The 27,653-nt window shown below is 42.2% G+C and overlaps 1 protein-coding gene across 1 annotated transcript in view; it reads left to right on the plus strand.

Annotated features, from left to right (window-relative positions):
• Positions 1-27,653, plus strand: part of MALRD1 (MAM and LDL receptor class A domain containing 1) — a 3,359,462-nt gene that overhangs the window by 488,068 nt on the left and 2,843,741 nt on the right. Inside the window, exon 13 of the mRNA XM_069646615.1 lies at positions 26,367-26,534. Coding sequence (XP_069502716.1) covers positions 26,367-26,534 — 168 coding nt within the window. The remainder of the gene's footprint in view (positions 1-26,366; positions 26,535-27,653) is intronic.

Below are 27,653 nucleotides of genomic sequence, written 5' to 3' on the forward strand. Positions count from 1 at the left end.
AAGTATGCGTCTGACACAGAGGTGGCATATCGGTTGGTGTTGACTTTTATTTATTACCACAAAAGAAAAAAAAGCCTATCTTGCCCTACTTAATATGAGTGGTTGCCTACCTCAACAAAAATACTATGGACCCGCTCAGGATGTCCATGAAGTAAAGTGTCCACTGTCCTGTGTTTAAACCTATTTCCATCCCTTACATTTCCATACTAACTAATGAATACTGGATATCTCATTTATCCAGGAGGCCCCTCTCATTCATGATGTAGATTCCAAAGCATAGTTCTTGTGAAAGAATATGTAGTTCCAATGTCCACTGCTTAAACGTTCAGACTGACTTAAAGAAAACACAAATCCCCAATCTCCTTGAGGGAACCTCTTCCTTGGTTCTTGATTCAACTCCTAAACAAAACACAATTCCCCAAATCTTCCAGAGGGATCCCCTTCTTCTGTCTGTGAAACAAAGATGTAGCTCTCCAGTCTCTTATCAGGCCTGGTTCACTAACATGCCAGACCTGACCGTAGACTTTCCTAAATGGTTCAATACTGAGATCATCAATGGCCTATCAAGCCCGATTCATTGACCTGCCAGACTTGATTATCTCACTTTTGACTTCTTGTATCTTTTGACACCTTCTCAAGGTCTCCCAACTTCCTTTGTGCTCCAGCCCACTGGTTATAGATATCTTCACACTGATGTGGGTTTTTGACCCGTATATACTTTACGGATGGGCCGTGCCCATTTCCATTTCGGTGCCAGACCCTGTTATATACTGATGGGGCTTCCACGCTGTTATATGGGTCCCAGACCCTGTTCTTCTGTTTGGGGGATCCTTGTTCATCCTTTATCTATTGTCACCTGCAGGTATTATCCCACACAGGTGTATTCCTAACGTTCCTATCAACTCGTATAATGCCTCTGTTATACCATTTTGCAGTTTGGTATGTATTTATGTATTTAATAAAGTTTCTATCAATTTGTATAATTCCTCAGTCGTCCCCATTTGCTTTTCAGGAAATATTTATGAAGCTTTTCGATTTCTTCAGCTCCCTCAGTGCCCCAATAACTGGTCTGACCCTTTCATACCTTTGGGAATTCTTGGGACAGTGTCCAGTCTCTTCTGGAGGGGGAGAGGAGCTACTGTGTATCTGTCACACTCAGCGTTCTGTCTCTTGCGGCTCCGCAGAACCAGGCTCTCTCTCATGTCTCTGGCTGCTCACATCACCGTTTTCAGTCTGTTTTTGCAGGTCAGGTAACAGGTGCAACTTTGATAGGGTGGCGAGAAGAAAAGAAGTTAGGAATTCAACTTGATCTCAACACCATTGAACTGTGGGATGCATTGACCCACTAGGCTCTGCCCTGCAACATCACTGTGTGCTGCTTTCACCAGAAACAACAGAATGGCCGCCAAAAAGTCTGTTGCGTGCTAAAAACCTCAGAGAAGTGTGCAGGGAAACCATAAAAATAGGCTGCCAATCTATTTTGCAGTGTCAGTGGTAGAACAGGTGACCACACTGCCAAAACCTGTCAATGGGCTGCCCACAGAGTGAAATACAACTACCTGAAAAGGCAGTGCTGCATTGCCAGGAAAACCCAGAAGTGCTCTAAAACCCGTTTTTCCTTGGCTGTTGAAATTGCAAAATAATGGTTCCCAAACATCAGAAAAGATATGAACATCCTTGTTAGGGGTTAACCATCACTTCATCTAAGGAATCCCCATAAGCAAAATGTCATGAGAAGCAGATTTCATCACAGGAATATCCACATTCAAAAAGGTGTAATGCCTGGAAAAATCTGTCAGAATATGGGCGCAGTACCACCGCCTGCATGTATCCAAGCTGTCATTTACCTACACTGTTAGTTTAAACTTGTACATTAAGCTATAATTGTTGAAAAGAAGTGACTTGCAATCAAAAGCAATATAGGTTGCTACTATTCAATCCCTATTTTTTAAAAAGACTGGAATTAGAGATCTGTGTGTCTACTGTAGAAAATGTAAGGTTTATTTTAGCAAAGACAATTTTAAACAAAGGGCCTCATTCTGACCCTGGCGGTACGGAGTGAACAGCGCTGTAAAAGGTGCCGGCGCCATTCACTCCGTACTGCCGCATTACAAGTTCCCCTCGCGGGACACGGTAAGCACGCCTGGGAAAACCAGACATGCTTACCGGGTCCCGCGAGGTTAAGAGGTAGCAAACAACGGGCCATCTCGTAATGGCCCATTGTTTGCTCCCTCTCCCATTCCATTCAGTCCTATGGGGGCTGAAATGGGAATGGGAAAGGACCGTGTCCGGGTCCTTGGAGGGAGGAATTACCGGGCCTTCCGAACTCGGAATGGCCCGGTAAATCCTCATTCTGAGGACCCGGACCCCGCCACGATTTCGGCAGCAGCCATGCCGCCAATAGCGGCATGGTTACCGCCGAACTCGTAATGAGGGCCAAAGTGTTTTAAAGTGAACTTATGCCAGCCACATAGGACTTCAAAGCACATTCCACAGTTTGCCCCAAACAAAGGTGCCTTCCTTTTGATCTCTGCCCAGGAACTCTTAGATGCTAATGAAAAGGAGGAGGAGATTTTGCTCTGCTTCTCTGGGGATAGACAATAGACTTCCTGGACTGAAAGGGAATGCAAATTTAAGTGTCAACAGAAACTAACTGCCAGCAGGAAGAGAGGCCAGGATTGCTCTTGGCCCAGCAGAACCATGGGGGCAGGACCAGACAGATTTGTGTATCTTAACCCACAAGAAAATATCTTTTTGAAAAAGACTCCAGAGAGAACTGTGCAAAATTTGTAAAAATCTGTAAAATATAAGTTGTTAACATGAAAATTCTGCTCACAGTTTGAAACTACTCTGAACTCTGTGCTATGTTCAGAGACAGGACTACTGAAATTGTAATTTTGTAGCAATTGTGATGATGCTAGAAATATGAGACTTCACAGGATTATGCCCAGATGTCATGCGCATGAAAAATGTGGACAAATCTGACATTGGGTACCCAACCAAAAGGGCGAAAAACTGTCATATCTAAACTAAAGCTCTCAGTGAGCTGGGACTCGGACAGATAGTGCTCTACTAAATCTGTGATGTAAATATGTATTGCTAGAAAGTTGGTTGTATGGTAAATATGATTTATATGAAAAATAGATTTACTCTACAGAAACAAAGGGGCGGTACTCCCTGGGTTGTAAAATACAGCATCATCATGGTACCATGGGTTCTCCTCAAATCAGGAGAGAGGACATATCCTAACCAATAGGATTCCTAGAGGTGTGCCTAGTATAATTCACCCTACCCACCCCTTAGGGAAATACTTATGTAACAGCTGAGGACCTAGAAACTTATGTAAGGGACAGCTGAGGACCTAGAAACACACACACACAGATTCACCCATCAACTGATTTACTGGCGAAGCACTTTGCAGGAGAAAACCATATCCAAGACTCCAGAACGTTGAAAGCAGAGAGGCCCAATTCCAAAGCTGAACCCTTCTCAGCTGGACTTTAAAATCTTGCAACCTTATTTTACCCCAGACTTTCAAGGGGCACAACAAAAAGAACAGCCTGGCCGTGCTGTTTCTGCTTTCTTGCCAATAACTCTTGCTAGAATCCAGAGATCCAAACCAGTAGAGCAGAGCTGTAACCTGATAGCTGCAACCCAGAACCAACCCATCAGATCCAGTCCAGAGGCCGTGCTGTGCAGTGTCCAGAATGCCGTGCTGAGTGCAGACCCTGAGCGCCCTGAATGCCGTCCGGTGGGCTAGCAGAATTCCAGTCCAGAACCTTTTGACCAGATCCTTGATGGGCCTATTCCAAACAGTAGTTGTATCTATAGCATAGAATTGTCCCTAGCCAGTATATTATCCTTATCCAACCCAGTCTATCATATCCAGAATTGCATTATAGAGAATCTTTTGTCTTTCCTGAATCTTCCCCTCATTCATATAGTCCTTTGACTAGTAGTGATAATATCATCTTTGCGCTAATATAGTTGCTGAAGAAAGACAAGCGTCTTGGCAGATAGAAACCATCCGGAGACGTCACTGGATAGGTGGCTGTGCTGTTGTGTAGCTTGTGGCTTCATAGACTCCTTAGTGTAAAGAAATTCCAGTTTGTAATTCAAAAGCGCATCTTCCATTTGAAAATCTTGACTCTTTCTGAGATAAACCGACCTCCACTAAAACCTTCATAACTTCCGTACCGTATATGCTAGAAACAAAATTTAAGTGTCAAATTGAAGCTAACAATCTCAGCTTTCCAAAGCCTCATAGTTTTCCCGCATGGAAAAGCTTGCCGCAAATCTTTCGTTTGGCTCAATTTTACCACATGTAAAACAGCTATTCTTTGCATCCAACCTCAGAATTCAGTTTTCAACCTGCTAGTTATTCAATCATCATTGCTAGTGTTTACCTGAAACTATACAAAGTGGCTCCCACTAGTTTTGAATCCAATCAAGTAAATTAAATCAATTTTTCAGTATTTTTGACCATTCATTCCAAGCCAAATTCAAAAGCATTTGACCTATTTGCAATCATTCCTGTTTCTCTCTATGCTTGCTGGGGGCAATTGGGATTGAAACTGTATTTGTTGAGTGTGTATTTCCTGAAACCAGTGTTCTCTTCTTCCATCTCTTTATACTGCATATTGGGGGGAATTGAGTAGTGTGCAGGGGGAAAGAGTGACATTGCATTTGACTGAACCCACACAAAGTTTTATTCTGTGCTGCATTATTTTTCTTATCTATACTCCTTCTGATTAAAGAGATTGTTGATTGTAACATCACCACAATGGTGATCCATGTATAAATATTAAATAGTCTGATATATATATATATATATATATATATATATATATATATATATATATATATATATATATATATATAAATATATTGTGCATATCCATAAAATAAATCTTTTAACTTTGCAAAACAGCCTGCTTACTGGTTCAGTGAGACCGGGGGATTCAAAGAGAGGGGCGTGATATAAGGGTACATCATTCAGAAATAAAAGAACTTATAGACACAAATATATAATTAAGGGTTCTAGCTGTGCATCACACACTAGGCATTGACTTAGGTGGAGTGCCGGGTTGAAATCACTTACAAAACAAGTACTCCACATTGGTGGAAAGCTGTGTGAGAAATTTGGGAGAGTGTTTTCTAGGATTATAGGAAAGGTTAAAGGTATGAAACATCAGTTTATTCTGAAGCATGGAAGTGTGCCTGTGGCTGCCAAACTGCAATTTATTCCCCTGGTCCTCCTGGAAGGGGTGAAAGCAGAACTTGAGAAGTTATACAAAATGGACATACTGGTAGTGTGCAATGGATATCTCCTTTGGTGGGTGTTAAGAAGCCGTCAGATGAATTACGGCGATGCATAGACCTTTGCGAATTAATCAAGTGTGTTGTGGTAGAAAGACAACACTTACCAAACATGACAGAGATGTTGGCTATAGTGAGGAATGTTCTGTTTTTTTCCAAAGTTGATATGGCATCAAAATATCACCAAATAGAACTAGAGGAGGAATCAAAATAATTAATGGTGTTGATTACTCACACAGGGTTGTTCCAATTTTGTTGAATGCCATTTGCGCTAGTGTCAGCATCATCTGTTTTTCAAAAAGCCATGGATAAGATATTCAAAAGTATTAAGAGAGTTGTCTGCATTCAAGACAATGTATTGGTGTGTGGAGAGTCATCGAAGGAAAAGGACATGATTTTGGAGCAGGTGCTTGAGATTTTAGAGAGGTGTGGTGTGACTTTGCGGGAGGAAAAGTCTGTGTTCAATAGAGACACAGTGGAGTATTTGGGGCATGAGGTTTCTGTTTTGAGAGTGAGGCAAAAGAGTGATATGGTAGATGCAATAAGAAGGGTAAGAGTTCCGGAATCGAAGGCAAAGTTGAGGTCCTTTTTGGGGATGATTGTCTTCTGTTATGTTTCATGTCCATTTCTCCCCCCTGTTTGTCTTAATTACTACTCAACTTAAAACATTCTTTGATCCTATCTTACCCAGCTCGTGTTTGACTAATTGTATTAGCTTGATACTTAAGAATTTGTAACTTTCTTTAAAAACGGTTTACTTGTTCATGTACCATTTGCTTTTATGCTGATCTAATAAAAATCTTTAAACATAAAAAATGTATAATACATTTTGCTGACAAAATGAAGGAAATGAGTGAGAACATTTTTAAGAAGACGAGTAGAGTTTGGAATGAGTGTGAGCGGGAGTTTAGTGCAATAATGGAGGAGATTGATTAGGCAAAAGCATTGAAGCAATTTGACACGCGGAGGAGGACTGTGGCCATGGTGGAGTCTAGCGACTCTGGGATAGGAGCAGTACTGTCACAGCTGGATGAAGATAACAAGGAGCTCATTATTGCAAATGCATCAACGTTGTTGAGAGGACCTGGAAAAGAATCATTCTGTCTTGGAAAAAGAAACACTTGTGTGCCTTTGGGCAGTGGAGAAATGTTGTAACTTTGTGTGGGGTGCTCAATTTGGATTAAGGACGGATCATAAACCCTCAAAAGTATTTGAGAGATTAGTTAAGGCATCAAGACGTGTAGCAAGCTGGGTTACTAGGAGGCAAAGTAACAAACTCAGTATGGAAGTTAGGTGGGCAAAAGGAGGAGGTAGACATAGAAGTTTCTTATCTACAGCAGAGAGGCTCTGCTGGGGGTTGCTGAGGTTAGAGCTTGGAAATAAAGCTAATTACTGGTACACACATGTCAGAGTCGTCCTTATAAGAGTTTGACATAAGCATGCAATTATGTGTCATATACAAGTAAAAGGTTTATCTATAAGAAAGTGAAAGCATGTTCCCATATTTTAGCTTTCTCTCTGGTGTATTAAGTAGGATTATGCTGTGAAAAAAAAATAGATCCTCCCAGAAATAAAGTGTTTTGTTGAAAGAAGCCATGCCTGCAAATTGTATTCTGGTTTCCCTGTCTGCTTTTGAAGTCAGAATGTTCAGAATGCAGACAATACTCATAGTTATTGCCTGTGCCCTGAACATTCTGATTGGTTGAGAGATGATCAATAATGATCTCCATGTGGTAATAGCTATTATTTCAGTATGTTGAAGTGGAATAAATAATAAATCATGTATAAAGTGGTGAATACCAACATTGTAATAATATTCACTCTACACTGTTATTTAAGTTTCAGTCTGCTGACCCGTATGTTGTCGGCAGGAACAATTTAAAATTGGGAGCCTGTGCCTTTATGCCCTCATTGCACCATTAACCGATAGTTAAATCCATGGTAAACTGCAATTGAGAAAGGATTGTTAAGTGTGATCCCACATCGTTGAAACCCCCTTGTAGTTTTTGTTATAAGAAATAAGAACCATCTTTTTGGCAAAAGGAAGACAGCTGTTGGAATCAGTGGGCAAACTGTATAAAGTGCAATGCTACCGGGCAATGTTATACCACTACTGGGCAATTTTGGTCCGGTACAGGGACACTGCAGTGATATTTGCACCCATTAAGCTGTATAAACTTGACGTTTGCAATGAATGACCACTGCAAGAGATGCCTTTCATAAGCGTCGGTCAATGCAAATGTCATTGACATTTTGCCTGACATTAGCCAAAAACGGTCAGGCACCAGCGCATTGCATATAATCCTGCACAAGGTGAATGATCCAATGCAGCCCCTGTAATTGAAACATCGATTTAAGGAAATGCTAGCATATATTGGTAGAATCTTATCAAGCATAAACCTGGATGGGTATTTTTCTCCATTTAGCAGGTCTATGCATTATGACTTCACAGTGATTTCACAAAAAGTCTTTGCACATAATGTGCTTTTATCCATAGACATAGACCGTACCATACTCCCAAGGGTTTATGAAGTCACGGCTATTTAGAACATTATCCCCTTTGCAATCAGTATTTCACGCAAAGGTTATTTCTATTAGTATGCTACTTCTACATCTGTGCTCTGACTGGTTTAATACCTTTAACAATAAAAAGGGAGTTCTCTTCTCTTCCTAAATGTCACAATTCACAAAGCAAAGGTTTTGAAGTTGATCTCTAACATTTTTAAACGTGTATGCGGAGTTCTTACGTGACATGTATGACAAAAGAGGAAGAGGAAAGAAAAAAAGTCTATAAATTCGCACCTTTTGTGATAACTAACAGCTTAGAGCTACACTTATAAAACCAAATAACATTTAACAGAAATATACATTGTGCACAATGAGATATTATTTTTTTAATATTGAATTACATGACCAGTGCATAAATCACGGACCTAATATACAAGTTTATGGCAATATTTTTGCATCTACTAAATTTTTCTTCATCATGAGTGTTGAAGAATGTGGTCAGACGGAATGTGGTCAGACATGTTAGTGCTGTGGCTTATTTGTCTCAACGACTTCTGCACTCACTAATTCTACCCTTGATGCAAGTCAGGCAGTGATAATTTCCCCACTCATGCAAGGGAGATAATCCATGGTTCGGCTCTGCCTGGAGGAGGCACGCCGATCTCTGTGACGCATTGTGGGAGCCAGGAGCAGTGCAGTTCCATAGGAGGTATACAGGAGCAGCGAGCCACGGTGGCTGTGAGAGAGAGCAAGGGGGCAACAGAGGGACATTGTGGCGCTGTGAGAGCCCGACTCCACATTACCTCGAAGCATGCAATGCCCCACCTCCTTCACCTCAACATGTATCTGTTCGGTGTAGCCACATCGGTTGCCTAGTATCACGAAGATGATAACAACCTAACCATGGTGGAGGGCGAAAAGATTGCCTTGTCATGCCCAACACTGTTGAGCGCATTCTTAGTGGCAGCACCACTTGAAAGGACCACACTCATGAGTGGCTAACTGCAGGCACACATTATAAAGAGGAGGTTACATAGATAAATGACAGTACATGTCTATCCATCTTACAAAACAGATCACACAACGCTGTGTTAGAACAAAGGGCAGGGAATGCTTACTAAATATTTGCTTTTGGCATGCAGAGTTTTGAACCACCCAACCTGTTCTTGACTGTACAGGAAGAACCACCCATTCCATGGAATGAACGGAAAACATTATAATTGTGCTGGCAGCCCACGAAGACAAATATGTTGTGGAGAGAAAAAAGTCCCTCCGGATATATTGCCTTGGCACTGCTGGGTAGGAACAATAAGAAAACATTCTCCTTTTAAATCAGACCAAAACTCAGGGCTTAGTAACTCTGAAAAACTGGAAAAAACTATGAAAAAATAGTAATCGTAGTTCTGGAGTGATATCTCATTGGAAAGAGAGCTCAAGCGGAGGGTGAATATGTTCAGCACAATAGAACAGCACTTCACTATTTTGCTAGCTCTTGTGACTTTGGCATGAGCCTAGACGAGCACCTCAGGGATCAGTTCACACTGGAGTGTAAAGAAAACAAATTAAGAGCTGCCTAATGGGCGACGGGCAACTCTGCACCTGAAGAGGGTAGAGCATACTCAATCAATGTGTCAATTAATTCGAGAATAAGATCCATGCGTAATGCATGGCACAGGAACATCTAACCACCCAAACAACTAAACAAAGGGGAGAACACCTTGGGGAGAAGTGGCTTGGCAAACTGAACAGTAAAAACAGAACAAGATGACACATGCAGTGGTTACTGGAGTGATATCCCATATTAGTTGTCGAATAGTGAGGGCTGCTCATCGTGGGGTCTGTAAAAATTACAGGGGGAGGGGGAACACAGCCAGGAGTCTTAGCAACCCATCCTCTGCAAACCATGGTAGAAGAACTATGTGAGAACTAGACAAATCTGCATTTTCTGTTGATAAGAATTTCGATACAGGCAAACCCATGGCAATGATACTGTTGTTGGAAAGCCAACAGACATGATCGTTGACCCAGTTGCAAAGTACTCCCTAATGCCCAAAACAATGAGGTCTTCAGGCTTTGACCTTTTGCACAATGGTAACCACTCCTGGCCTTTATTTCATTTGATGGACAAACCCTTTGAGCCATCCAATTTCCTCTCTGAAAAATAGGTGGCTGTTTGAGTGATGCTGGATGTGTGCCTTTTTATTTTCACAGGACAACACAGATTCTTGAGCATTGCGGTACAAGCACATGCCCAGTCTTATCTGATGCAGCCTTCTCAACAATGAAGTGTCAGCTTTACATAATAGCTTATGTGAATCAATCCTTAAAAAGGTTTTCCGCAAGGAACCATCCCACTTACCTGATGTGTTTTTCCCCATAGGGGTTAGTGTCCAATTTATAAAGCAGGTTTCTCCTCACAAAGATGACATCACATGGAAGGTTTGACCAACTTAAAACACATTGCAGTTTCTAGCTACACATTATAATCCAACGTATACGTATATATACGTCTATGGCAGAATGGAAAAGAAATGAAGATAAATAGGAACAATTATTATCTCTCAAAATACCTAATGCACCGCAACATTACACATTTTGAATTCGTCCTCCTGATGTGTAGATTTTATTGCTCTGTATTTCTTTAAACTTGCACATGCTAATCATAACATATTGCCATTAAATGAAATGCTTCTCCTTTGCAGTAATGGGACTAGTAGAATCCACAGATTAGTCATAAGATTTGGTAGAAACAGAAGCTTATAAAATAGATTTCAGACAGCACTGATGGGTAATTAGTATTGGGGATGAATATTGAATAATATTTTTTTTAATATAACTGGAAATGGAGATGGCTGGGGATTAGAGGTGAACTCATCTAGATGACTGGTGCTTAGGCAGGCTGTAAACTTAAGCCCTTTTAGAGAGAGGTGAACATCCCATATCGGAAAATGGGATCCTGACAGCCAGCACAGCAGTCCAGATTGAGGGTCTAAGCTGTGTCCCCAAAATGGGAAGCCACATTTAAAATGTAAGAAGAAACCCCAATATAACTTCAAACTGTACAACGTATTGTCCATGGTAAAATCCCGTAAATCAAAGGGTCTGGGAATTGGAAATCAAGGGGAATGATAATTTGACAAAGATACCAGTGCTTGTTAAATATGATGCCCTGTGTACCCATTTTGATTGAGTAGAAGGTTAGCTGTCATTTCCTTAAAACCCAATGCATTTTTGTATTGACAGGTGTAATTTAAAAACAGACTGCATTTTTGTGCAATTTAAATGCAAACTTTTTTTTGTGAAAGTAAGCACCATTAAATAGAATCCTTTGCGTACACTGGCAAAGAAGTACACAGATCATAGTGTATCGATGAAACACCACTGTATTATGTGCTAGGTGAGCCTATTCATACATTATGGGACCGATTCATGGAACAAACGTGCGCCGAAAATCTTGGCGCAAGCAGGCGCAAGCATGAAAAAACACTTGCACAGGGCCAATCGCGTGTGAAACTTCCTGCGAACCCCAGTAATACACATACCCAACTCGCAGAGGGCCCTTTCGCGTGTGAAACTTCCCGCAAACCCCAGTAATACACGAACCCCACTCGCACAAGGCCAATCGCGTGTGAAACTTCCCGCGAACCCCAGTAATACACGTACCCCACTCGCACAGGACCAATCGCGTGTGAATCTTCCCACGAACCCCAGTAATACACGTACCCCACTCGCACAGGGCCAATCATGTGTGAAACTTCCCGCGAACCCCAGTAATACACGTACCCCACTCGCACAGGGCCCTTCGCGTGTAAAACTTCCCGCGATCGCCAGTAATACACGTACCCCACTCGCACAGGGCCAATCGCGTGTGAAACTTCCCGCGAACCCCAGTAATATGCGTTCCCCGCTTGCCGTGTGCTCTGTGGCGTCTATGTATACTGGTACAGGGTTAGCGCAGCCCTTTGTGCTGGATTGGGGATTTTGATGGCTTTTCCCGTCGCTATGGGCGTTCTTGGGGGCGTAACTGGCGCTGCTGCAGGGTCGCTGAGCCACTGTGCGCCACGGCTGGTTTTGGTAGCTAAAATCCATGAATACGCTGTGCGTGGAAATGGATTTTAGCGCACACGGCTGGCGCAGACAATCGCACGCGCACACTGTGCGCCAGCCGCGTGCGCCACTTGTGCGCTAAATTCTATGAATTACCCCCTATATGTCTTCACAATAGATATGAGCACAGCAAATTCATTCTAATGTAATGCTACTCATTACTGGAGAACATTACACCGGCCAAAAAGCTTGCAGAGCTGAAGGCAAATAAACAGGAATAGATTTAAAACTACACTCCCTTATGTACATTGAAACCAGTACTCACATATGTAGATTGAAAGGTGCGTACTTAAATAGATTGAAAGCTGAACACGCATGTTCAGAGAAAGCTGCACTTAAATATTCTTAGAGGGCCCACACACATGTTCAGAGAAGAGTGCTCAATCCCAGAGAGTTTTATTTTCCTTATCTAAAAATCTGTATGAGTTAAATACAATTGATTCGGGTCTACATTTAAATGGTCTGCATAAAGTCAATACATTCACAACCCCACACTCATACAGGGGAATTAAGTAGAATGAATATATGTATACATTGATTTTTTTCATATCATTTTTCACTGATAGCAGATATGGTTCGATACTGCAGAAGAAACATTTTTAAGAGTTTTGAAATGGTTCTATATCAATATCAATACGCTGGACGAAAAGCAGCAATGTTATAATTGGAGTAAACTGTGTTGCTCAGCTGGGGATGTAATTAAAATGCCTATTATCTTTTAGCGTATAATGTATACCTAGACTGTATTATGGAAGTGAATGTTTGTGTGAATTCAAGTAGCAGATATCTAAAGTGAGGGGAAAGTTTGCTTTGCTGACTTTTTTTTATGAGGGTATAATATTGTATTGATTTCCTTGGTATAAAGTGTTAGACCATCTTGGTTTGAAGTTGACTTAGTTCTTAAATACATCCTAATAGGCAAGGGATACCCTGGGCAAAAACCATTAATGAATATGGGCTCACGTGAGCAAAATGGACAGATTCATCTCAATGAAGCCCAAAACCGGATACATTGGCATAACAAAAACCTAAATCTTGCCAATTGTGAGGTAGTAAATACAGTTCCAGACTTCATTCTCCTATGTGAGTTCAGAAGCAATACTTGTGTAGTCAAAATAATTCCTCGGTTCATAGGTATGAAGGCTACCATAAACACCTGCACCTGTGCCACTAGAGTATATAAATCTCCCTTAGAAAGATCTAATAAGGTTATGCCCAAAATATATTGTGGTTATAAGAAAATAACTGATGGAAAAAAACAGCTATGCAAAGATATAGCCGTTGTGATCTACCCGTCGTTTGGGAGTAGAGATTGTAGTGTGGTAGCCACATATATTAGATCTCGTAAAAATATATACAATAGCTGGGTTAAAGCACACAAAATGAACCTTGAAATGGAACGTTGGAAGAAGTTAGCCACTTTTGCTATGTATCGGAATAACAAAGCAATATGGGAGGTTATTTGAGGTGAAAAAAAGGGACTTGTCAATAAAGTGTATCTCTAAAGACCAATGGAAAGAACATATAAATTGAACCCTGTGCTCAGAAATTCATAATAATGCCCCGCTCACTGTTCCTATTACCACATGGTCATGTAAAGCAACAGTGCTAAAAATTGTAGTAATAATCAAGCAGCTGCATAAGTCTTGAGCCGCTGGGCCCAATAGTGTGTGCAATAATTTATTAGAACTATTCTGTGACATCTGGGCCCATGCCCTTTTTGCCTTATTCAAAGAAATTGGGCTTATAGGAAAGGTGCCGGACACATGGCGAATGAGTCATTTGCTTACGGTGTACAAAAAGGGTGCTTGGGATAACCACGCCAACTACCTCAGGCTAGCTATGCTAGATATACCCTCTAAAATATTTGCCAGGGTACTATTGGCAGAGCTAAACCAATGGATTGACTCCAACAACATTCTCCCATTCAATCAAACTGGATATACGCCCAAAGCTAATACAATGCAAAATGTACTTATTCTGATTTCCACGGGAGAATATTCTTGGAAGAGGAGTGAGTCTAATGTATGTTGTGCATTTATAGACTTTAGAGCTGCTTTTGATGCTGTCCTTAGAAATAAGTTATGGAGGTATTTGAGCACATAGAAGATTCCACCAGGTCCATTAAAGATGCTTATGTTGCTTTATACAGACACCACGGTATGTATTCGTTTAGACGGAAAGGGTAAACTTTCTGCACCCATCCCTACTTGCCGTGGAGTAAAACAGGTTTGTATTGTGGCGGCGGCACTGTTCAATCTTTACTTAGCAGATATGCAATCCCATTTCATGAATCTGGCCAAGTGTCCAGTAAAAGTAGGGTCTACATCTGTTAGCTGGCTCGCATATACGGATGACCTGTTGTTACTGGACCACACCGCCCTAGGCCTGCAAAATCTGTTAAATGCGTTGTCTGATTACTCGCAAAAAAATTGCCTGAAAGTACATATAGACGAAAGTAAAACCATGGTCTTCTCTGTGAGAAAAGTTGTAAAACAATATGTGTGGACTTTTGAAAATATTCGTGTTCAGCAGGTCAAGGTGTTGTCGATGAAAAGTTAAAATGGGATGCACACTGGTCAGCAACAAAAGACAAATGTTCTAAATCAGTGAATGCAATTAGTGTGTTTATTGGGAAAAACGTTGGAATCTCAACGCATGCCATCCTGTTGTTGTACGCAGAAAAAATGTTACTGATGCTATTGTACGGGATCGAGATTTGGGGATATAATTATTTCCTGGCTCTTAAAAAATGTGAAGCACTTATCCTTAGAAAACTGTTAAGGATGCCACATAACCTATAGGTTGAATTTATCTATTTGGAATTTGAACTTAAATGTGTTGTGATTGAGTGCATACGTAGAATGGTTATGTGTTTCTCAAATCTAAAATCGAAGAATAATAATACTATCATAGTACAGTACATGCATGCGTATCTGAAGATTGAGCACCTAAACTCAATGGGTGCAATAGGAGTGTCATCTTGTTGAACTAGCTACTAAGAGCAATAGTGACCAGTATTGCCAACATCGGACGGCACAGTTTAGTTAAGATTTGTACTAGCTTCTTAAAATCTTTTAACAACGTAATCGATCCCAGTGATGTCACATTGATATGGTGGAACTTTATGCAAAGAGATAATATACATTTTATGTTTTTTATGGTACAATTTTATCAGAACATTTTAGAAATGTTTAACTGTATATTTTAGGTTGTTTCTATCTTGTGTATTGTGTTTTTATCGATGCTGTGATTTTATGTATTGTTTTAGCTATATGAAATATGGATTTGACACTGGATGTTTTATCAATATATTTGTATGCATGTATTTCATGTTCTATATTCAAAGCCGTAAGGCTATAAGTAAACTTCGAATAAATAAATAAATACATTTCAAATTCTGAATACACTGTCTGGTTTTCGTATCCAGAATTGTGGGTGGGACTTAGTATAGGGCAGATGAAACGAGTTGTGCCAACAAGGACAAGATTATGGCAAGGCAAATCAGTAAGGTGTTCTATGACAAACACAAGGCCATTGCTGCAGTTCAACTTCAGAGAGTCGGTTTGGATAAAATTGCTCCCTGTTTTGAGGATGGAAAGCACATGTATTGTCATGTGCCTATGGAATTATAGGCATAATGTGCAGAGCTATACGGAGCGCAGATGGGAATGTATGGAATATTAAGCAAGTCTAAGTGTTGTATAGTAAACAATATTCAGACAGTAAGCAGCCACTGAAGCCTACCTCACATCACAAAAGAATTTAACAATCTATATTTCTAATAAGACATTTCAATAGAAAAATGTCTATAGTTTCTTGTGAAGTCAGATGATAGTAAGGCTGGTAAACATGTCTGAGGTGTCTTTTCATTCATATTCAAAGATTTTATTTGGTAAAATCACTGCAAGGAAATACAGTTTGGGCAGCATAGAGAAGCAGACAACACTTACACATGTTCCCCTTTCTACAAATATGAAAAAGAGCATTTGATCTATGGATATAGGAGATTTCTGTAACCATAATTGTAGCACATTAAATATATATGCACAGAACATTTACATTCTACTTGTGTTGCTGTTTAATTATGTATTTTTTAATGTTGCAATTCAAAACTGTTCTGCAATGATCCATTGGCTACAATTCCAGACTCTCAGGCTCTTGTGTATGATTCGATACACACAAAGGCTGTGCACTGTACTTCATGTGTATAAAATGACTATATTAGATGTGGCTCAAACATAGAACACTCATTTTCTCCTGAAAGTACCTCCATTCCTAATGCTAATGTATTGCTGGTAAGGTACGGTAAGGTGGTCATATATAAATTGTATTCAACACATGTTCTTTTTAATATGTATACGTTTCTTAATTCTCGTTTTTCCAAAGCCATCAAGTATTCGTTTCAATTAATATAACTGACCTAACAAGGTATCAAGCCTGAAGAGAATTCTTGTTAGTTGGCCTTTTTGAATATATTTTATTGCAGGTAATTTGGACAATAAACTAGATATTCCACAGGCTGTTGTGCTTCTATTTCTTACTCGCCGTCTTCATTACTTTTCTTCATCTCAGACCTTTAGTGGGTGGGAAGCCAATCCCTAAGACAGAAAAGATTTTTCAAGTAATTCCTTTGGGGGAAAAATTAAGCCGTCAAACACTCTTGGGCATTTCCTATCTCCAACCCCTCTTCCAATAACATTCTTCCTGTATCGTATCATCTACTTTATTAAAACCTGAGATGCGTAGGGTTGTATGCATATTATTGTAAATTGGTATGGGAATGTCTTGTTGAAAGGTGGGTGGGAGATGTGTGTGCAGGGTGGCCTAGCTGAGGGTTGGGGATAATGCTTCCTTCATTAGCACTCATTGGGTCAAAGGTAACAGAAACCATCCCTATGGGTCCAGGTATAGGGAGAACATCTGTGGCATGTGCCCATTGTGGTTCAACTGGAGGTGTGCCTATGGATTCAGTGTCCAGCGCCTGTTTAATTGGTAAGGTTACAGCATCTCTAGCAAACAAGACACCAGGAGTGGGAAGCGCGTCCTTGTGCACTGCCACGGATATTTGCGCTTTATTCTTTAGTATGAACCGTTATCGTGGATATATGCGGAAGAGACAGTGCTATGTAATGTAGCTAGTGTCTCAGGGATAGATGACATAGTGGTGCAGCAATGCAAATACCTGTAGCCATCATGAATCAGAAGAGCAAAAGCAGCTAACAAAGCGGACACAAACTGGTACTAGCCGGCTTGATCCTCACGTGCCAGTGCTCATGCACCTGGTATGCAAATAAGTTTGTTTGTTTGTTTGTTTGTTTTATCATTTATAATGCGCACCAGACCCAAGGGTATCAGGGCGCAGAAATATATATAGTTAAATATTCAGCTTTGGTTACATTGCTATGCAGTAATATGCATATATATATATATATATATATATATATATATATATATATATATATATATATATATATATATATATATATATATACATATACATACATATATATAGATTATTTACAGGGTTTAGGACAGTTGCAATCATTTTCCTTGATCCAGAGAATGTAGTTGTGCCTAAAGTGTGGGTATGTTTGATCAGCCCTTGGGGCTGGAGGAAGGGAGTTCCAGAGTTGGGCAGCTTTGACCGGGAAGCTGTTTCCTCCAGTTTTGGAACAATTAAATCTGGGCACAGTGTCTAGTGAGCCTGTCTATGAGGTATTGTGGGGCAGCGTTATTAAGACATTTGTGAGTGAATGAGTGAGGCAACTTTGAGTGAGTTTTTGTCCGTTGTGGTGAGCCAAGTTGTTCGATCTCCATATGTCAGAGATGTGATCTTTTTTGGGGATACTCAGTGCTGCTCTGAGAGCATTATTTTGTACAATCTGGATTGTGTTAGTGATGTATTTGTTAGCCCCAGATATAGGGTGTTGCAATAGTCGAGTTTTGACAGAATTAGGGCTCTTGCCAGGGTGTTGCAGCTGTTGGTGGAGAAGAAGGGCTGCAGAGGAAACGAAGAACCAACAAGCTCAAGGGAACTGTAGTTCTATCCAGAACGTGGCGATGAGCAACACAGAATGTGTTTGCGTAACGAGGCGAAAGGCGTAATACCAAGGGGTGGACTGTTCACTCACTAGCTTCCAAAGGAAAGTGTTATCAATGGAATCCTAATATGTTAGACTCACAATATGCTAATTACTAAAATGCTTTTAAAAGCAGATACAAATTTCAAGTTTAGCAGCAGTTCAAATGAAATAAAAATAATCAATTACTACATTCGCTACATAGTAAACAGTATTTTCTTTAAAATAACAAGTCATAAACCTTTTGTGTCAAGTCCATTGCTCAGAGACTGTATAGCAAGATTGCACATGTTAATTGAATACACAAAATTATTAATAAACATGACGCTGTACAAATTCATTCTGTTGACAAATCTTGAATAGCACTTTTGTCTAGCTTGCTGCCTGGAGTACAGCAAAATAAACCAAAAATGTTGAATTATTGAAAAACTGTTATGAAACGTATAAGGACTAAAACATATTTAAAAGCTACACCTGGAGTCACTGAGCAAATGATTGAAATGAAAACATCACTTGCCTCGGTTAAGAATGTTAAGGCTTCCCAACGAATCCCGAATTACATGCAAAGGGATGAAACTGCCCTATTTTCCCTTTACAGAGATATCAACCTCTATTGCAGAAACAAACGTAGCCATTACCTTCTCTTTTGTACAGTGAAGCGGTTGTGAGTAGTTCGCCGGCAGTCCAGCTTGCACCCCAGCAGGGTCCTCGGGGCCTCCATTCAGTTTTTAATTTTATGTTGGTGTATTGCGCTTCGAGCGCGTTGTTTTTCCCCCTCCCGCCTCCCTGCCTGCCCCCCCTCTGATTGGTGCATACTGGTGTCCTTCTGGACTACCCGATGGCTGCTCTCACCGCTCGCTTCTTTTGTACAGTAAAGCGGGTGTGAGCAGTTCACTGGCAGTCCAGCTTGCTGGTAAGACCCCATCACGGTCCTCAGGGCCTCCATTTAGTTTTTAATGTTTTGTTGGTGTATTGTGCTTCAAGCGCATTGTTTTTCCCCCTACCCCCTCCCCCTGCAGCCACTTCCTGGTCCCCTCTCACTCCCGCCTCCCTGCCCGCCCACCCCCCCTTTCCCCTCCCCTATTGGGTGAACATCTGGTCTTAACTGACCCTCCTTGCAGCCCCCTGCTCGGCAGCCCCACCACGGTAAGGGCCCCCAAGGCAAAGGGCGGCTACCACGGTTGCGGCTCCTGAGTGTCTGCAGCTGTCCGCAGGGGACACCAGTTGCCAGCCAGTCACCCTGGTCTGTCCCACTGGCCTCCCTGTCTACTCCCTACAGACACACAAGTACTGCTGTGCTGCCCCCAGTGTTGCTGTAATATGCACTGTTCTGTATGTAAAACGTTTGTGCTGTAAACTAGGTTTTTTCTCCACTTGCAGGATTCTCAGACTTAGGTGGCCTCTCCACAGGTTGCTGTAAATACGCACTGTTCTGTATGTAAAATGTTTGCACTGTAAAAAACTAGGCTTTTTCTCCACTTGCAGGATTCGCAAAACGAAGTGACTTATCCACAGGTTCTAAAAGTAAGTATTTCTGAGCGCTTAACCCTGAGAGTCTGTCCTACTGCTCAACGCGATTGACGCTCGCCATCTGTCTGCCTATTCTCGCAAGTGTCTCCCCTCCATCCCTTCTACTCTATGGTGCTCTCTGTCTCACCTATTTTTTCTAACTGCTTCTCTATCGACTATCCTGCTCTCCTCACTAAATCTGGTAGGAAGAAGATTAAAAAGGACATCCTGGTCTCCAACCCAGGCCTCCCTATCGCTGACACCTACACCAGTGCCTCCTCCAAGGAAACTCTCACTGACATCCTCTTTGTCGTGCCTTTTCCTGACCTATGGACCCTTCATATGGTTTCTGTGCTCTCTCCCTTCTCCTCTTCTCCCATTAATGGTGGCACCCACTGGGATGTCCTCTTGGCCTCCTTCCACTCATCTAAGATCATCATTAATGTCTACTCTAATGGGACCGTCTTGGTCCAAGGCCCTCAGGCCAACCTTCACCTATTCGATAGATGCTTCCCGTGCCTCATCAACTTCCTTTCTTTTCCTGCTTTCCCCCACCCCTTTCCTCGGCTACTTTGCCTCCCCCCCTCTCCGCCCCCTCTTGTGCTCCTTCTCCACCTCCGCAGGGCGTACCTCTGATCTGTACCCCTCCCCGGAAGTCCTTCAAGGATGGTAAGCTTCTTCACATTGCCACACTAAACTCTCGCTCTGCTGTCAAACATTCCTCTGATATCTGCCGCCTTCTTGAAAAACTCGACCTTGATGTCCTCGGTCTCACTGAGACATGGTTCACGGGCAGCTCTATTGCCAGCTTTGACACACTCCTTCCTTAACGGCTGCAAGATCGTCTCTGTGCCCAGGCCCAACAGATCTGGTGGGGGTGTTGCCCTTATCTTCCCTGAGTGGATTCCTGTCTCTGTTACCCCTACACAGTCTTACTCCTCTTTTGAATGCCTCGTCTGCCGGCTCTCTCTCTCCCCAAGCCATTCCCTTACTGTGGCTACTATCTATCAGCCACCTGGTCAGATTTCTTCCTTCCTCTCTGAGTGGGCTGACCTCTCCTCCTCACTCCTGGCCTCAACCACTCAACTCCTCCTTATTGGAGACTATAACATCCACCTGGATGCCTCCTGTCCCCCCTCTGGACTCTTTCGGCATCCCTGCGACTCTCTCTCACTCACCATTCTCCCCTCTGGTCCGACTCATTCTGAAGGACACACTCTCGATTTTCTGATCTCCTCTGACCTTCCCCTCTCTGTACCTCTCTCCACTCCTCTCTACTGGAGTGAACACTTTCTCCTATCCTCCCACCTCACCCTCCCTACCCCCAGGTCTCGGTCATTCGACCTATGAAGCGTGTGTCAGTTGAGGCTTTTGCCACCACATTCTCACCCCCTTTTCCCCCTTTGGCTGACTCTCACCCTGACACAGCCCTCTCCCTGCTCCACTCTTTTATATCTGATACTCTCGATATCCTTGCCCCTGTGATGAGAATCCACCTGAAGCCCAAAGGCAAGTGTAAATCCTGGTATGACTCAGATCTCTTCACCCTAAAACGCAAGTCCAGGGTGACACACTGGCCTGTCGCCTGTTACAAAGACAATACTGGCTCTCCGTTCTCACCAAGCGTGGATATCCAAGCCTGCATCTCTGCTGCATCTAACAACTCGGCTGAACTCTTTAAAATCTGCAAAGAACTAGCCAATCCAGCCGCAGTCTCTACCTCTCCTCTATCTTCACAGGCCCTCTGCACGGCACTGGCTTCTGACTTCATCTCAAAAACTCAGGACATCCTGTCCTCACTCTCCTCCTCTCGCCTCCCTCTCTCCATTCCTTGCTCTTCCTCTGGCCCTTCTGCAGCCGCCACCCCTCCCTCCTTCTCTGCCTTTCCCCTTTAATCTGCTGACAAGGTTGCTAGAAAATTCCGATCCATTAAAGTCTTGTTGAAACAGGTTCACCCCTGTTCCTCCAAAACTATCCATATTGACTCCCTGGCCCCTGCCCTGGCTGATTTCTGCAATCATCCTTCACCACTGGAGTTTTCCCATCCCCCTTGAAGCACTCCCTTGTGCACCCCCTCCTTAAGAAACCCTCTGCCGACCCCTCCTGCCTGGCTAACTATCGCCTAATCTACATCACTACCTTCCTAGGCAAGCTTCTGGAGAAACTGGCCATCTCCCAGCTTAATCTCCACACTGAATCTGTTGGTTGTCTTCACAGCCATCAGTCTGGCTTCAGAGCTGCCAGAATCACGGAAACTGCTCTCCTGAACATCCGTGAAGACCTGACCTTGACTCCAACACCCTGTGTGTCCTCATTTTGCTTGATCTCTCTTCTGCCTTCGATACTGTCAACCATGCCATCCTGCTCAACCGTCTCCGTGATAACCTGGGTATCACTGGCCAGGCTCTCGCGTCTCTGACCTTTTCCTCTGACCGACCCTCCCAGGTCCAAGTTGGGTCCTTCCTCTCTGATATCTTTTTCTCTACCTGTGGTCTCCCCCAGGGAGCTAACCTCTCTGCTGGCTGTTCAACCAATACCTGGCACTCCTAGCCCACTGCATTGCCGCTCTCTGCCCCAATTTTCAGTGCTATGCGGATGACACCCAGCTCATTTTCAGGCTACCCTCGGTCTCCTCCTCTCCTTCCCTCATCTCTGACTGTCTGTCTGCTATCCAGGAGTGGTGTGCCGCCAATGACCTCTGCATTAATGCCAGTAAGACTGAGATTTTGCTGCTCATTGGCACACCCACTCCCTCCTTCCCTGCAGCTCTCTGGCCGGCCTCCTTTGGCCCTCTTCCTGCTCCCACCTGCAAGCCTAAAAACCTTGGGGTCACCTTTGACTCCACGCTCACCTTCTCTCCTCACATCTCTGTCGTCTCTAAAAAGTCCCACTACCAGCTACACCTCCTTAGAGGTATTCTTCCCTTCCTCTCCTTCCCCAGAAGCTCACCATCTCCAGAGCCCTGGTTCTCTCTAGACTGGACTATTGTAACAGCCTCTATCTAAATCTGCCTGCCTCTACTCTCTGCCCTCTTCAACTTATCCAGAACAGGACTGCGAGACTTGTCCTTGGCCTCAAGCCCAGGGATCGTATCTCTCCAGGACTGAAATCTCTGCATTGGCTCCCAGTGGCTGCGAGGATTAAGTTCAAAACCCTCTGCATTGTCCACAAGGCTTTCTGGGGCCTGGGGCCGCAATATCTTCAACACTCTCTTCCCAAAAATCTTCCTACTCACGCTCTTTGCTCATCAGCCTCCAACTCCCTCAGGGTCAGTCGCTTCGCCAAGAAACAAGTTGGTGGTAGATCTCTCTCTTCGGCAGAGGCCTCCCTCTCGAACAGCCTTCCTGCCTCCCTGAAACTTGAGGAGAACCATCTCTGGTTCCGGAAGCACCTCAAAACCTTTCTCTTTGTTTCTGCTTTCTCTCCCCCTCTCCCTTGCTGAATTCCTGTCTGTAATTGAACTGGCTACCCGGCCACCCTTCTGATCTCGGGCCCCCCTTCTGATCTCAGGCTCTGGCCCCGCCAATTGCACACCTGCACTGCCTCCGTGGCAACCCCCACACATGGGGACTGTTGTTCTGTATCCCTACAGTCCCCCCTACCAGCACTTATGTCTGCTCTTACCTGAACTTGCCACCATCCGGCTGTTCTATTATCTTATTTATTCTACTATCCCATGTACTGCACTTTCCCCACCTCCTTCGCCCCACCCTTCCCATGCACTTGTGCGATCTGAATGACACCTGGCCTAGTAGGATTGTTGTCTGTCCTCCCTCTGTTTCCCCCTCCCTTGCCTCGTTGTGCCTCAAAAGACTTGTGTATAGGCACGTTACAAATGCCATATGATATCATATCACATCATGCATATAATTATGCTCTCAGCATAAATACTTTGCAGATTTCCATGACTTTATCCATGCTAAAAACTAGGTCCAGTAATTTCATATCTTGCCAATCGAACTGTAGACTGTCATACTTGATGAAATGTGTTTGATCCCCCATTCCCCCTTTCAAACACAAAATCGGATACTCCTCTTTTAGTCCACCCTATCACCACCTGTTCGCACTGTTCACACTGTGCTTACATGTGTGGTTCTCAGTGCTTCAGGAAAAAACAAAAATAAAAATAAAAATAATACAGAGGTGATAACTTGTTGGCATATATTATCTTTCGGAATCATTTGCACATGTTCGCTTTAAAGGTTTTCTTACTACTTTTCGGACTTTGGCCAGAAAAGAGAAAACAACCTTTGTATTCCCAAAGGAGAGGCCACATTTTGAACATTAGAATGATGAATCTGATCAAAAAACAAGAACACACCTTAGGGTCAAGATAATGAGATGGGCACAATAACAGTCTCTTGGGACTTTAACTGAGTTAGCATCCTGATCAAGTCAATGGTCAAACACTCACAATAAACCTGCTGATGCAACAGTGAAAAGGACGATCACTTGTGTGAGGAATTTTAGAGAAGAGGATTGCATTGGCTCAAAGCAAGTATCTCTGTGAAGCTAAGAAACACCTGAGAATGCCAGAAAGGTTGGGATACCCGATCAGGAGAATAGGCAAACATCAGAATCCTCAAATAACTTCTCATTGAGGACCTAGTTTTCAATTCCCCAAATCAAGAATAAATAAATACCTCAACAAATCCAATATCTGAATTAAATCTCTCTAAATAGGAAGTAGGACCTAAAATGATGATAACCGCAAGACAAGGAGGCCTGTTACAGTCAAAAAGAGTTAGATTGCTGAATGTTAATGGAAACATTAAGGAAAGAACGTTTAATCAGAAATCCCTTCAATTCAACATCCGTAACAAAGGCTGAGACATAACAGGGGATGTATCCAGATGGAGTACCAATCCATAGAAAATTGAATCAAGAACATAAGCGGGAACCATGACATCCTGGATCATTGGTGGACTACCAAGACAACCTCAGATTTTGTTGATCTGATTACTCCAGAGGCAGAGGAATCCAAAAGATCATGGAAAAACAAAATATCCTGGTTACCTTAGCTTAGCCTGTTTATGTTGTCAAAATGGCGTTGTTGCTCCAAATTGCTTCATATTGAAAGTAATGTAATGTGTTCTATGAATACTTGTTTTTAAAAAAAAATGTAACTTGTATTTATTCATGCTTTTAATGAGAATTATATTTGTTCTGCTTTTGTTAGTATTTACAGCTCGCATTACTCAATTTAATTAAGCACACATTACATGTTTGCAATTTGAATGCATAGTGTAAGAACTATTAATGTTATTTATATGTTATTTGTAGACATAAATGTTACTAAGCTTGTACTGTCTATGATAGTTTAATACCTTTTTAGTTGCTTAGTGTCTGTTTTCTTTTTATATTATGTCTATTATTTAGTAAATTACATGTATTTACAATAATGACATGTTCCTCGTTAATGATATTGTTGTGTGTGTGAGACGCTATATATGACACTTGAACACTTGTGTAGGTTTTGTTATTGTAGATTTATTTTGTTAAACATTTTGTGTATTTTAATGGCACATTTTTGGGAAGAATTATGCTTGTGTATATTATGTTTTAAGTTTATTATGTAGTCATTTTGTATTACACAAATATTGTATACTTTCTTTCAAAATACTATAGGTCTACATTTCATGTATTTTTGAATGATTTACATTTTATACAATTGTTTTGATTGTGAAATTGTTATTATGTTATGGTAATATTGTATGCATTTAAGTATGTGGGTGAGTTAATGTTACTATGATATTTGATTAAAATATATTTTTTTAATTTATCAATAAAGTTTCTTATGTGACTTTAACATTATTATTTGTGATGGTTGCAGACATGTCAATGTTGGTTTAACCATAGCTGTTTTGTAAAACTTTTTTTTCCAAATAATTTTCTACTTTTTTTAACGGTTGCGTGATCATTGATTTTGAGTGTTTGTTGAAATACAAGTGTTTGTTGTAAGAACATATAGTATACGAGTGTGTGTGACAACAGCATGTTTTGTAACAGTGCATGTAGTAGGTGCATGTGTTGAACGTTTCTGTGTTGTAAGAGTGTGGTGTAAGATTGTATAGTTGCGGTAGGCACGTGTGTTAAAGGAGCAAATGTTGAAGGCACGCATGTCATAACAGTGTGTATTATAAGAGTGTGTGTAGTCAAATGGCATGTTTTGGGGACATGTCCCATAGGAGTGTGTGCTGTGCGTCCACATGCTGTATGTCCTCATGTTGAAACATGTCTTGTAGCAGCATGTGCTGTAGGAGCATGTGCCATAATTGTGTGTGTTATAAGAGTGTGTGAAGTCCGATGGCATGTTATGGGAGCATGTGCTACAGGAGTGTGTGTCTCACATCCACATGTTGTAGGTGCATGTGATATATGTGCATGTGTTGTAGGTACATGTTTCAAGAGTGTGGGTGATAAGAGTGTGAGTAATAGCAGTGCATGTGGTAGGTGCACGGATGATTGGAGCATGTTTTACAAGAGCGTGTTGTAAGACTGTTTGTTGTAGGAGCAGGTGTCGTAGTAAGGCGTGTGGTAGGAACATACATTAGAGGAGTGCATGTTAAATAAGCATGTGTTATAGGAGCATGTGTTGTAATAGGTGCAACAAATCATGAAATTGCATCACTTCTCCCCAGGAGGGAACCCTTCCCTGTGAGACAAGGGTGATGAGGTCCCTGCCAAATATTCAACCTAATACTTGGAATAAGCAAGACCTCATAAAGGGAGACTCCCATTCTGGGGACAAGAATTCCTGTTTTGGGATAGATCTTCCCAACCCTGATGGCTGTGAGACTATGAAATCTTTAACTTCTGTAAAATCTCTATCCCCCATAGGGACTGACTTTGACAGTACCACAGGGCACTATCGACAAGCTCCTTGTCTTCTTCCTGCTAAGTCTGAAATCATCAGTACCAACATTCCATGTACTCTTGATTTCTATGCGGCAAGTACTGAGAAGAAGAAGAATGCCAAGGGAGTCATGGGGAATATCTACCTGACAGGTATTGGAAAGACATGGCTACAAAGAAGCATAGAGATTACCAAAACTAAACAAACAAATCACTATCCCACTACACTGGGGAGGACCCAGCATGGAAATATAAAGAGAGATGATGGACTTACAGAAGGGGGGACCAGGTGTACAGTCTGGACAGCCCAGGACCTTCGAACCGGGAAATGAGGATCAAGAAGAGAGTGGATCAGCAGGGATACTAGCAGAAGGTAGAGAGTGTAATTTTCAGGCCAGGCAGGAGCTGGTGTGAGATCGAGATGGTACTGGGACAGCGGTGGCGTGACCTCACAGAAGTGGACCATTCAGCCCCAAAACTGCACTGATGCCTTTGCTCGCAGAAGTCTTCAGAGCTGCCACATAATTCTAGAGACTGGAGAGGGAAGACAAGAAAGCAGAAGCTGCAGATCCCAACCCCAGGAAGAACCTATGAGGTGCCATAACCCAGAAGTAGGCAACTGGAGGCATGGTCGACCCTCTAGGGGGAGTGGGAGTAGCTGAGAGCAACACACAGAGTACTCTCCCTCATCTCAGTAGTTGCCATGAAACCAATATTGATCAGAAAGAGACGATTGATAATACTGTGGAAGAGCGTAACAGGAGTAATCTCCCTCATCCCCGTGCTTGGCCCAGGTGTGAACTTACTGTGAAAGATGAACAAAGCCTCAGGTGTAATCTCCCTCGTCTCAGTTCTTGGACCAAGTGTGAACTAGGTTTGACAGATGAAAGAAGCCTCAGGAGTAATTTCCCTTGTTTAGTACTGGCCTAAGTGTGAACTAAGTGTGGCAGAGGAAAGAAACCTTGGGAGTTATCTCCCTCATCTCAGTGCTTGGTTTAAGCATGAACAAAGTCTAGTAACTGAAAGAAGCCTCAGGATTAACAGTCCATAGAGAAAGAAGGATTATGTTACATTGGTGAACACCCTGAGAGAACCTTGGAGAGAACTGCAAGAATTTGATAAGTATTGTTGAACCAGGAGAAGGGAGTCAAAACCCTGATAGTGATAGGGAGAGGTAGGCCTTTACTTTACTGGTTGAGTAAATACATTGTTGAAATGTCACCTCTGTGTCTGACTCCTCACTCCAGCTCCCCACAGAAGGTACATAGTAAG

Source organism: Ambystoma mexicanum, chromosome 2q (assembly GCF_040938575.1).
Source record: "Ambystoma mexicanum isolate Mex_15411 chromosome 2q, UKY_AmexF1_1, whole genome shotgun sequence".
Lineage (NCBI taxonomy): Eukaryota > Metazoa > Chordata > Amphibia > Caudata > Ambystomatidae > Ambystoma > Ambystoma mexicanum.